The 14,264-nt window shown below is 30.8% G+C and overlaps 1 protein-coding gene across 1 annotated transcript in view; it reads left to right on the top strand.

Annotated features, from left to right (window-relative positions):
- LOC106681639 (protein Wnt-7b) overlaps positions 1-7,600 on the top strand; it is a 106,584-nt gene extending 98,984 nt beyond the window's left edge. Inside the window, exon 4 of the mRNA XM_067049562.1 lies at positions 6,055-7,600. Coding sequence (XP_066905663.1) covers positions 6,055-6,206 — 152 coding nt within the window. The 3' untranslated portion in view covers positions 6,207-7,600. The remainder of the gene's footprint in view (positions 1-6,054) is intronic.
- Positions 7,601-14,264: the final 6,664 nt, after the last annotated feature.

Raw genomic sequence — 14,264 nt, 5'->3', positions numbered from 1 at the left:
AAATTCAGGTCGAAACGTCGGCATAAAATAAATAAATATGGTTTTGTTTATTTATGTTGTTCTTTGCTGACCGCACCCCCCGACAAACTTCTTCAAGCATTAATCTACGGTCAACTATCTACACCTCATTATAAAATAATTTCATCTTAACACCCATTCACACCAATACACAATATTCAAAATTAAAGATAGGAACCCTGGAGGAAGCTTTACCCCCCTCATGTTGAAGGGGTAAGCAGGATCCCAAGTGATCCCAGAGCTTCACTCCCAGCCGCGTCACTGTTATTAAAGCCAGTGGGGACTGAGTGAGAACATAATATTAGTGATAAGAATAGACAGTTCTAAACTTGTTCATCTATCCATGAATGGTTCATAAATGGAGACTTTTCTCAAAATTTGTTGCTTGGAGATGGTAATTTTACATATAAGAAGATGGTCAGAGTTGCGGTCAAAAGAGAAACAAAAATAGTTTACAACTATTTATTTTTCGAGACATTTCGCCCCACTTTGCAGGGCTTTATCAGGGCTAAAAAGACACAACAAAAACCTGAGAATATTACAACAATAAGGCAATTTAAGCTAGGATAAATATCATGTAAAAATAAAGTGATAAGAAATTACATACAAATAAAAGGAAGAAAGACGTAAAATAGTATCAATATAAAATAAAATTAATTAATATAAAACTATTATATTATATTAATATAAAATAAAAGCGGAAGCGTGGAGGAGTTAGGAAGAGGTGGCCAGCCTATTTATTTATTTATCCTAGCTTAAATTGCCTTATTGTTGTAATATTCTCAGTTTTTTTTGTATCTTTTTAGCCCTGATGAAGCCCTCCAAAGTGGGGCGAAACGTCGGAAAATAAATAGATGTAAACTATTTTTGTTTCACTTTTGACCGCAACCCTGACCATCTTCTTATATATCAAGTTTTACGGTCAACTATATATACATATATGTGGTAATTTTAAATTTGATATGTTATTGAAATAAGAATTTTTATCATGTTGTTTAGTTATTCTACAAATTTAAATTTACTTTCATAATAAGTGTGGAACTTAAGTGAGGAAATACTGATCTCTTATTATTTTAAATTCAAAATAAGGTAGGAATTGAAAATTGTGTGTCCCCGCCCGCACCAGATTTTGCACCAGATGCACGGGACTCTTTTATATTTATTCCACAATTTCAAATTTATTTTTATAACAAAGAAGGAATTTAAAAGAGGGAATACTTATCTCACAGCAGTGCAACTGCTGTTAGGTGCTGTATCCATACTAATCTGGAAAAATACTAAAAAGTCTAATTTTAGACAAAACCCACTAATTGTTAAGTGTGATTTTAGTTATTTACCTTCCGATCAATAATAAAAAAATAGACAAAATTACAAAACCTTTCCAAAGGTGAGTCTTGCCTCTCGAAAAGTTTTACAATCATTAAATTTAATTTCGGTGACATGCCATTGGAATATATCTTCATATATCCGCTTCTCAAAAAATAATGGATGACTTCACTGGCTTTAAACCTGTATAGAGGGGCAATGTAGATAACGAAAACCCTGCCTACAGTAATATCTTTGGAATAAGTTCATATCAAAATAAAACTGATTATCCACTATTAAAGTTAATCTACAGTTAAAGAAGCAGTGACCTACAACTTGGGAAACCCAACCACAACCTGAATACTGAAGCCCAGGGTGCTGCTGGACATCCTCTTATAAATTCTATATTTATCAGTTTTGTTATTGCCACTCTAAAATTTTATTTTATCTTAATTTCTTTTTTTCTTTTTCTTAAATTCGCTTTATTTTTTTTCCATTCAAGTCAATCATTTATTTTTTTAAATCCATAAATGTCATTGTCTTTGTTATTAACTTTACACTTATCTTTTATTAAGAATTATTATTTTAATCTTTTTATTTTATCTTAATTTTTTGTTTTATTTATAACATTGTGTATAGTTAGGGGTGTCTTTTGTATGAGACTATGATGATCCCCATGATCAATTGTCAAAAAAAAATATACCTCTTACAATCCGGCCAACCAGGATCTGGTATTAAATAAATTAAATTAAATAAAAATGAAAAAAATATTCAAGTAAAACAGCAATATGACTTTATAATGATAAATATTAACTATAAATAATATTGTTTACTTTTATAAAGTCGTAATTCAATTATGGGTACGTATGAACTAATGTGCTAATATAAGTAAAATAATTAAATAAGATTAATAATAGGAAAAGATCGGCAATTATGACTTTAGTCAATAATATTTTAAAATAGCAGCTTTCATCATTGAGCAGAACCGATTATCTGAGTCATAAACCCGGGGCGGAATGTAAAGGCAATGTTTTAATGACCCTTTCTAGTCGTTAATAAAATAGAATTCAAATGAAAAATACCAGAGCAGTTCTATCCTTGAGTATTGCCTTTTTTATTTTAATTGTCCGCCTCATTTCCAAGACAGTTAAATTTTATTTCAGCTATGAATTGTTAACGATTGCTATTAAATAGCACGATTTATTATATTACTTTTTTCTTTTAAATAATTTTAGATTATGCATCATGATTGATTTTCTCTTTTTTTCTTAATTTTTTTTTTTTTTTATGTTTGTAATATTCAATTTTAGTGAAACCTCTAAATAACGGATACTCAGAGGACGATTATCTTATGTTTTACTGAGTTGTCCTTTAATAAGAAGTTAATATTAATGATTAATTTACATATATTCTAACAAGATTAGATAGCTTTTGATGAATTCATGTTATAAATAAAACAATGAAGTTGATTTTACAGAGTTTGGGCGTGTATGCACAATTTTAGCTTTTTTACTGCAAATTTGGCCTTTATGTAAAACCATAATTTTTACCTTAATTATATATATAATTCTGACACTACCAGAGGCTGAAAATTTTTTTTTTACACAGTTTCTAAATTTTGGAATGAAACGTAATTTTTAAAAATTTGTACAAAATTTTATTAAATATATTATGATAAATTATATCTGTATTTTATTATTAGGGGATGTTTTCACCATTCATAGAGGTAAAAAATCACTCTTCTAATTTTTTTTTTTTTTATAATTTAGAAAATATGTAAAGTTTCAATTAAATCAGCACGTGACAGTTCCGTCGACTGTTTTGTAGGTAATATTATAAATTTTTAAACCACTTTAAACATTTTTGTTTTAAGTATTAACATTTTTATTAATTTTAATAATTATTGTTTTATTTTTTTATTATTTTTTTTTTTTGTCGAATAATTAAATCAGTGTCATTCAAAAAGAAAGGCCAGGGTAGTGAAGAGAGGGGTTGAGGGTTGGTGATTTCGGCGGGAGTTTGTGGGTGGGAGAAAGAGCCACACTTGATCGATGTAACGCACTGGTCCTACCCTACTCCACCCCTCCTGTCTCTTCCTCTCTTTCTTATACAATACACTTAAATACTTGTTTACTTTTTTATTACCATACCATTTTTTATTAATGAATGCTATTTATCAAAAAATAAATCTTTAAACAAAATTCTATAAATCCGAACTTTGAGATAGAAAAAAAAATTTGAATTTTATAAAAGGCAAATTCAATCAATCAACCTTTTTGTCTTTGTTACTAATCGGACCTTTCTTTCAGAAACCGATGTGCATATGTTTCAATTTTAGAAAAACAAAACTTAAAACCATTATTTATAAAAGTCAGTTAAATGCATCCCTTCTCAATAATATACCCATAAAATTTTAAATAAGAAAAATCCTGGGTTCATTGCAACGTTTTAAAAAAATATACCTAATGATCCTCGGAAAATGCAACAAATAAAATTATTACTGTAATTATTTGAGTGTATTTACTCAAAAAAATTTCTAAATTTATTGATACAATAGAATTTATAATGAAAATGAAGTATATTTTATTTGTATAATAAGCTGTATTTCAGTATATAGCATTATTGTTTGGAATTGAGTATCGAGTTAAAATATTACCCAAAAAAAAAGTTTTTTTTTTAATCATAATATTTAGTGATTTTTTTTTCCAATATTTTTAACGTGTCAGGAGGTACCTAATTGCTACTAAGCCGTATCCAAACTGAAAGTTCTTGAAGTGCACAAAAGAACAAATAAATACGATCAAAATATAAAATATGAAAAACATCTTACCATGTAAAACCATTAAAAAAATACGTATAATTATTCTACTTAATAACTTCCAAGAAAGTTTCATAGGTTCCACAAAAAAATGTTGTCGAGAAAACAACGCATAATAAGGTGTTATTTATTCGGTGTCTGTACCAAAACTGAATTGCAATTTTTTTGCACTTTAGTGGGGGGACATCCGACACTAAGTTTCCTTACACTAGAAAAGGTAATTTTTACTGAGATCTTTTATTACATACAGTTGAAGAGGAAATTTAAAAAACTGCTGTCACAACAAAAGCAACTGCAAGGGCTCTCGAATTCTGAAGCCGTCCATCTCCTCAACGTTAATGCCCTAGGAAGAAAATTAATTTGGGAAAAACAACACGAGCTTTTCTGTGATGCGATAGTTTGAAGCCTAGTTCTTATAATCCTATTACTTTTAATAATATTCCTTTACCCAGATCCGACACAGTGCGATAGCTTAGATTCATACTAGACAGAAGACTAACCTGGAATCAACATACTAGACTTAAAAGATAAGAGCTCAACAGACGTTTCAGCCAATTTTACCGACTTCTCAGCAGGACCTCTAATTTCTCAATAGAAAACAAACTACTAATTTATAGGACTATCCTCAGACCTATCTGGACCTACGGACTTGAACTTTCGGGAAGAGCTAAACCTTCGAACATCAAATATATCCAGTCCTTTCAATCCAAAATCCTTTAAATCATAGTCAATGCACCCTATTACGTTTCCAACAGAACACTACACAACTACCTTCATATACCTTTTGTCCTTCACCTCATACCAACCAAATTCTCAAATTCCATTTAAATCTTAATAACCATCATAATCCTTTGGTTCAATCCCTATTCAGTTCTACCCATCCTTACAATCCAGCTCGAAGGTTGAAATAGTATTGGTTAAGAGACCATTTGTAAAAATGAATTGACAATTGGAGCTCTGGCAACGGCTAGATGCTCCACTTATGTAGAGTGATTGCGGCTTTAGCGCACTTAGCCTCCACTGGCTCATTACCTGTGACGCGGTGAAAAAGCTGCGCAGGGAACTCGAAGAGCTCTACTCTATCCCTCATGCCTGGGGGATAGAGTGGGCTTGGGGTTCCTTATGTTGAGATTGTAAATATTGCATATAATTTATTTTACTTAATTTGATGATGTTCAATTCATTTATTTCTTTTTCTTTTTATATACATAAAGAGATTTTATTTATTTATTTATTTATTTTATTTTATTTATAATTATAATTTTTTTGTATGAAAGTGTACAATTACAATCACTATTACCCATTGCCCAAGCTTGTGGCAGATTGTGATGTAATTAATAAATAAAATATTTTTTTAAGTTAGTATAATATTTTTTTACAATCTGCCACACAGTTGTGGACAATAGGTAATAGTGATAAATGATCACATTCATACTAAAATAAAATGAAATCTCTCTTAAAATATATACAAACAGAAGGATAAAGAAAATGAACATAATCAAACTATGTATATGAAAAAATAAATAAATAAAATAAAATGGTATAATCTCTAGTCACATTTACACTCTTATATACAATATTTACACAATCGACCGATTACAGAATCCCTGAGCCCACTCTATCCCCCACGTGTGAGGGGTAGAGCAGAGCTCAAAAGATTCCAGTGCATCCCTCTCGCCGCATCACTGGTAGTGAGCCAGTGGAGGCTGAGCAAGTGCGCTAAAGTCGCAAACACTCTACTTGAGTGGAGAATCTATCCATTACCAGAACTTTAATCTTATAATATTAGGTATATTTGTTTTTTATTTGTGTTTATTTATGCTCTATATTACCAATAAGCCCACAATGCACTTAATGTTGGTAACTTCAATAAATAAATAAAATAATAATAATTAACGTTGTGATGTTGACAGGTATGGGAAGCTGCGACCTGATGTGCTGCGGGCGAGGTTACAACACTCACCAGTCTGTACGCAGCTGGCAATGCAACTGCAAGTTCCACTGGTGCTGCTACGTTCAGTGCCAAACGTGTTCTGAGAGGACAGAGCTATATACCTGCAAGTGATTCAGTGATCCTTCCTTGAAAATCATATCATTATCACACCACCGCTATTGTTGATCAAATTGTTTGTTTTGCTTAGGTCTATTAGAGTATTTTTATTGTTAAGAAAAAAAAATTGAAGAGCATACTTACAAGAGTTCGATTAATGATTTTTCGAATGTTTTAATTCTTCGCAATTGTTGAGATTGTACTTTGAAGCCCTCTTTCATGGATAAGAGCATTAGTATGGAACGTCCTTTATTTTATATAAAGTGCCTCATATATGGGTGATTCTCTAAAAAAAAACTTAATTTTTTTTAAGCATAATTTATTCGACTATTTACATGACTGAATGCAACGCGGAATAGTGCTCAAATCACTTTTTTGAGGTACACACTTCAATTTACCTATTTTTGTGTTTTAGTATTGTGTGAACTACTACCTTGGACATTGGACTAGAATTATAATCAAATGTATTAAAAGTAAATACAACACTATTCAATACTTATCGAAAGCAGGTATTAGACGAACAAAAAAATTATATGACCATGAAAATAATTTCATTCAAATATTCTCTCATAATAAAATGATTATCTTATAAATGTCGATATTTTCGAAAATATATATAAGATCGTATATTTTTATGTATGGAATGAAAGTAACTATTTCGTGTTGCTCTGTAATAAAAATATTTTATTTCAATATTGTTATAAACCAAAAATATTAACTTTACATATTAAACAATTTACCATAACTGTAATCAAAGAAATGATATAAAAAAAATATTCACTAAGTCATTCAATTTTAACTATCCAAATAAAAGAATCTCTCGCTTCATAAACTTAATTAAAAAAAAACAATATTTAGTCATTTCACATTCTTGATCCATAAATAAAACATATTAATTTGAAGTGAATGGTATGTAGTACTTATTAAATGTAGCGATACTGCAGCATCACTACATTTATTTATTTTTTTTTTTTTTTAGAATCACCCATTTACACCTAGTTAACATAATCCTTAGATAAAACCAAGAAATTTTAGTAACGCATTAATACTAGTATTCCTAAAATACGATTTAATTCTTGTATAGTAATAAAATATATTTATTTAATAAATAATGTAAAATTTGTTCAAAATTAAATCTATGTCTAAGATTTTATGTTAATTATATATTTTTCTTGCCTATGTAGTATTGTTAATTTAATGAATATATATATTTTGTAATTTTATTTACATTTGTACTTAATTTTTATTATTTAAAGTAGTTCGAAGGGAAGAGTGATCTATTCTCCCTCCACTTTTGTTTATAAAATAATTAATGTTTATTAAAAAAAAAGATAACCTCTTTGATTTAAACAGTATTCAAAGTAAACCTACGAAATAGTCACCCTTAGATTTCATAAAACTTTGCATATTTGGAGAATTACGAAAAATATTTGATTTTTTTTATTGTTCTGAATGGTTAAAACCATTCCTAAAAAATATTATTATATATAAAATATTAACTTAATAAATTAAGAAAAAATATCTTAATCAGTGAAATTAGAAGAGAGGAGTTGAAACTAAATTTTATATTAAAAGTGCAAAGTTCTGAGTTGCATACTCAATATGACGTACAGATAACTATTTTTATCTTTATCATATAAAAATGGATACTAACATTTGATCAGATAGAATTAACACATTGACTGGCGACAATAGGGGTATTCATGATCTTTATTTAACATGTTAAAGCGTTAAATAGAAAAACTCATGTTAAATGAAGAGATATTTCCTTCTTGTACCATGTTAAAGCGATACAACATATAACATGGTTGAGAGTCTGTTTCTAGGTCTGTTAAATGGAGTATGACTTTACTTGCTCGTTGTTGTTGTTTTTTTGTGTTAGTATTGTTTTTGATGATTTTATAATTAATAAAGCAATGGATGACAATAATAATAATGTAATGACAGTGATCAATTAGATCATCTTGATTCTGTTCCTCACAAGTTAGAAGATCAACAAGACATTCAGAAGCCAAACTTTCACTATTCACTTAATTTAGCCATGTTGTAATAAATTACTTTAATCAAAACTTAGAAGTAATCAATAACACTAAGTTTTGGAAGGAAAGGTTATAAAACAAGCTCTTCAGAAAATCCATTAGGAGCTCTCATGCAGCTGCCATTTAACAAGACTTTAAATAGGGCTGCTCACAATCCTATACTTGTAACATTTAACATGGTAAAACATTTTACATTTAACATAACATTATGAATACCCCTAATGAAATAACTCGTAGTTTTTATTCTTGCCTAGGACTCCAAGTACGAGTCATCTCGAAGTTTTTTACATACTATATTTCTGCAGTTACAATAAAATTCATATGTATAGTGAAATATGGTAAGTGAAAAAATAAAATAAAAACAACGAGATAATGTCAAGAAAGAAAACTACATGTTTTCTCGTAGACGCCAGTCATTCGTCAATTTCTTGTACTAAATTGCTTTTAATGGTTAGAGGTATTTTTCAATCACTCTCGTAGGAACATATGCCAATAAAAAAATTATTTCTTGATTCTTCAAGTTAGCAAAGTTTTATATAAATTGATGAAACCTCTATATGTTTACTTGCCACAGTTAAAGAGCAAATACATTTTTCACATAATTTTGAAAAACGTCCAACATGTGTATATATAGGATGTCCCACTATTCATCCATCTCACTGACATCTTGCATTTGATATGACTTCAGTTGGTTCATATCAGTAGTGTATGTTCTACCTCTTGAGAGTATTGCTAATTTTCCTGCCTTCTCAAGCTCACTTAACACAGAAATTTGTAATGGAATATGGTACATTTTTTTATGTATTCTGAAAGAAAATAAAACTTTACGACAAATTCATACCAATCACTTTTCTGATCAGACGCGTCCTTAAGAGTCCTATATAACCACAAAAACAACTTTTGGTTGTAGTTTTTGATAATTTGCGTGTAAAATGTACGAAAATCGAATAAACCTAACTTAATGTATGTAATAAACCTAAAATAAGTAAATAAAATCGTTATAATTCAATTTTCTATGATAATTTGAGATTCTTCGACCAGCCGATTATTATGACGCCTCAATTAATACATGCTTCAATTGTGATTATGAATCCATAGGGGATATACAATTATGAAGCGATTTTGTTCATTAATTTTTTTCGTGCTATTTGGGTACAAATCGTAAAAAAAAATTATTATTTTTTTTTATTTACGCCTTTTGAACACGTCAGTAAATTTCCTTTTTAATAATAATATTTCATTGAGATAATAATACAATCTGCCACACTCAAGGACAATGAGTATTAGAGTTTTACATACTCACTAACACCAATTATACATAGTAGCAGTATTTATCAATTGTCCTTTTAGCTCCCAATGGATCAAAGAGCCTTAATAAATGCTAAATTAAAAACATAAAATATTAAAGTGATAAAATAATAATAAACTAAAAAGATTATTATAAAATTAAATGAAATTTTAGTTAGAAAAATAACAGTAAAATAAGTAAATAACCGGTGTTAAGGAAATTAAAGTAAATCAATCAATTTAAAAACAAAAGAAATGGATAAGAAAAAAAAATATGAATTTGACTTAAAATTTTATTTTCTGTCTGAATAAGTAAAAAAAAAAAGAGAGAGAAGAACGTTTTCAATTCTTTCAAAAAACGGAACCCATCTCATTGTTATAATCCAGATAAAATCAGAGTTCCAAAGCCTTTAGAGATAAGGAGGGATGAACAGTTATAGTGAGACATCCTGGATATATATATATTCTAATACCAAATAATTAAATAAGGTTATAGTGTAATAGTTGCATTCGTATTATAGATATTGTCAGTTCCTATTGCTATCACTTTTACGCAAATGTTTGCGAGCCTATTTTGTTGTACTAAACGTTCTTACTGAAAAAAATTTATTATTAGTAGGCTCACTAGTTAGTAGTGGGCCAAAGTGTATTTGAATATTATATGAAAACATATCACCGTCGAACATGAAATAATACGTAACACTTACTTTACCCAAATTATGTAGATATATTAGCTATAGATTCTACCTTGATTAAACTGAAGAGCTTATAAGCTTGTTAATAACACTGAAAAATATTACATTGTCAATATATTAAATAGCACAAATCTTATTTTTATAGTTTTATATTACCTCTGTAACATTTTTATATTCCTATCCCGAAATCGTTTATGCATGTAAGTAAGGTGGTAAGGAGTTATTTCGGACAAACTGAAATAGTCTGAAAGAGCCCATAGTAGGAACTGCTAGAGCCCCATGTGGTCAATAGTAGAACCAAGGATCACCTCTAGTGCCCTCTTTGGGAGAAGACACTAGAGGCATGAAATAGCTATTTTTCTCTGGTCAATCAGTCACTTTTTTCTTCCTTTCCATCAGTGAAAAATAGTGAGTGAGTAGACATTTCGGAAGTAGCCCCCCAGCAATAAAGGAGAGGGGAAATAGAGGGATCTAGGAGAGGATAAAAAGGAAGCATGTTTTCAACCTGTGACTGGACCAACTGAACGTTTCGATATTGAAATAAATGTGAAATTGTTAAATGATTTACTGAACAAGTGCTATTAAATGCGTAGAAAACTGGGAAGTAGCTTAGAGTGACAAAAAAACAACATTGTATACGACACTGATCAGGGTAATCAGAAACCTGGGTCTAATCGACCTCTGATGGAAGGGATCTTCTAGCATTGAAAAGAAAAATCCTAAAATGGATTTACGGTCCAGTGAAATATGCTTCCACATAGAAAGGTGCTCGAACTGAGAAGTGTACTCCCGGAGAGGATTGGTGAGACTTAACCGGACGAAGATACTGTGGGAGTGGAATGGACGGTGGGTAGCAAGCCAGAAGGGCGCTACTTTGAGAAAAAAATTTCCTCACCGCCCAATCAAGGTTGAAGGCCCAGTAGGTTATCCCAGACAATTGGGTCTCACAGATGCTAGCAGGACATGGGGGGTTCCTAGGAAAGCTACAGAGCTTTGGAAAGAACGTCGACCCCCGCTGTCCCACGTGTGGAGTTCCTGAAACAGTAGAACACGTAATAGTGGATTGCTTCGATGAGGCTTTCGAGAAAGTCTGGGATTTTCGCCCTTTCTGAGTTGGACATCCCCCGTCTGATAGAAGAAGAGAACTATCCCTTCTTCTGTGAGTTCATTTATGGTCGGAAGAAGGTGGTGGGCCCAACGCATTTCACGATGGGAAGGGCTTGACCGCCAAACATCAGCGAGCCCCTGGAAAAGAGGAAGTTAATTTGGACTGGTACTAGGAAGCCGGGTGAGCAGCAGGAGGAACCCGAACGGATGCAAAAGACAAGCTTGGGAGCAGTGGCATGCGCATGCCCCACTGCTACCGCACCCCGTTGCTAGGTTGGGGAATGGTGAGGAAGGGGTAAGAAAAAAAAGTGCTGTGAACTCCTTGTAAATGTTCCTGTTGCTGAATCGTCTCATAGCTGAACAGGCAATATCGCAAAAATGGATTCTTACAAAATCCAAAAAAAATTACTAGATCAGTTTCTTCACTAGAGGGATTGTTTTGAAGAAGAATCTGGGCTCTGTTTGGTGTTAAAAATTGGCAGGCTGGCTTCCGTTCAAGCTGACGGAACCTAAAAAGAAAACTAAAAATAAAAAAAAAAAACTTAGTTTCCTAAAAAAATAAATCAATGAAAAGTTGTTCTTCAGCAACTACCTTCCAGTGCATTTTAAGTCAAAACTTTTCGTTTTCAATTTTCAAAAGCAATGAATATCTTACAAGTTTCTTATGTAACATATTAGAAAATTCGAAACAACTTCTGAGATAAAGCGCCGTGAAAATTTGCAAAATGACTATGGTTTAGATCAAAAGGTATGATAAGCAACCTTTTTGTCAATTAAAAATATTAAGCAACAATTTAAATGAAAGTGGACTAGAAAACTTTTTTTTACGATAGAGTTAAAATATATTTGTTAACCTCTTTTTTTAGAGATATCTATTTCAGGCTATACCCAAAGGTACGAACAACAAGTATTATTACAGAGATACTGTAATACTGTAAGGTACGTGTTGATCGTATTGATAATTTATTGTAGGTTTTAAATTAACACATTCATTACTTGAGGTAATCTTATTATGAATTCTTATATAGGACCATCTTTGTGATGTACTCTAAAAAACAAAATAATATAAATCGATTTAAGTATAGTGAACGGAGTTGAGCTTTGGGGCTCCACTAAACCATCAAATTCCTCCAGAATCCAATCCTTACAGTCCAAAATCCTTCGTAAAATCCTTAATGCTCCTTACTTTGTCACAAATCAAGTCATCCATCAGGACCTCAATATTCCATATGTTGCCGATTTGGCCAGAACCAGATACCGTTCCTTCCATAATAAACTTCTCAACCACCCAAATCCACTTGTTTCTAACCTGGCTTCTCCTTCATTACCTAATAATCCTCCTAGGCGTCTGAAAAGAAGATGGCCTCGAGATATTCTCCTCTAGAAATGTTATTGGAGTTCTATCAGTGGGTAGATTCTCCACATGTTTTTATCATGTCACTATGTCACCTACAGCAAATTTACTTGTTGTATATATGTGTATACAGTTGTAAATATCAATAAATAAATTATTAAAAAAAAAAAAAAAAGTATAGTGAAGGTTATGAGTGAACATACATAAACGAAAATAGTTGTATTGATAACCTCCTTTATCCAATTCCGTTAAAAAATAGTTTAGACGATTTGAAATTCTTCTGTTATTTCCAAGCCATTAGTAAAAGCGTTTTTTGATTCCCTCAGTGATTAGTGTATTCAACAACAGACGAGCATTGTGATGAATGTATGAGTGCATCTGAAATACTAAATTTAATGTCCAACTAGATATTAATTTCTCAGCCTATTCGGCATTATAACTCAGAAATGATATATATCGATTATATATTAAATAAATATATAAATATAAATCTGTAGCATTAAAACCCATGAAGAGGTTTAGTACTTTTTAGGGAAATGCTTTTACTAGACCAACAGTTGGGCAAGGAGTTGATTTGGTCAGTATCACGCTCAACCGCTAGAAGAACTCACAGAATAAATAATTATTAGCATCAGCCTGATTCGAACTCGAGTCCTTGGAATTAGTAGCACAGTGCCTTATCATTGAGCCACCCCGCTCCTACACATATATATTAATTGAAAAAATAATTTGTATAGAGTAATAAATTGTAAAGGCACTCAAAATACTACGTGGCATAAACGAAGAAAATTCCCAGTAGGTATATCACTGATTAGACAATAAGTTAATAACTTTATTTGGAAATGCTACATAATTCATGTAGTATATTGTAATTATACAATTATAGTAGCAATAAAATAAATTAACACTATTACTAGTGGATGCGAAAAAAAATTTATATGTTGCTCAATATTTGATTTTTTTAAAAATACAATCCTGTTTTTTTTTTCTTTGCATTTGATTTTTTTTAACAATTTGGCAAATTTATAACAATAAGGGGAAGTGTTTTAATTCTATTTTCTAACAGTTCGATTTTATATCTTGAATTCAAACAGTATTTTTTTATGACATACTGGAAGATTATTGATTGACCGTGTGTAAAGATGAAAGGAATATGGTCCGGGTGCGGTAAAAAAAAACTCAAATAGTAGAATTACACTATTTTATTGAGCCAACGTTTCGCCCCACGTTGCAGGGCTTCGTCAGGGCTAAAAAAGATACAAACACATAGTTACAAAAGGAAAAAAAAACATAAGTGTAAAATAACAGGGGTATAAAATGTAAAAAAGTAAGATATAATAAGATAAATTAAAGGTTGTAAATAGTAAATGAAAAGGGTAATAGTAACAGATAGATAAGAGAAGAAATATTAAAGAAAATACAAATAAAGAGATGTAAAAAGAAAAAAACACAAATCAAATGATGAGACAGAATGTATACCTGTTTTGACGGCAGTCAAAAATAAAGTGACCGTTGGTATTGGGAGGAGTGGGGACGACAGTTATGCCACAATAACGAAAAAAAAAAAAATTTTTTTTAAAGTAAACAAAGT

The sequence above is a fragment of the Halyomorpha halys genome, unplaced genomic scaffold (genome assembly GCF_000696795.3).
Source record: "Halyomorpha halys isolate HHAL.00 unplaced genomic scaffold, Hhal_1.1 Scaffold354.1, whole genome shotgun sequence".
In the NCBI taxonomy this organism is placed as follows: Eukaryota; Metazoa; Arthropoda; class Insecta; order Hemiptera; family Pentatomidae; genus Halyomorpha; species Halyomorpha halys.
Note: the sequence above shows the minus strand (reverse complement) of the source record. Positions and strands in the feature narration are given on the sequence as shown.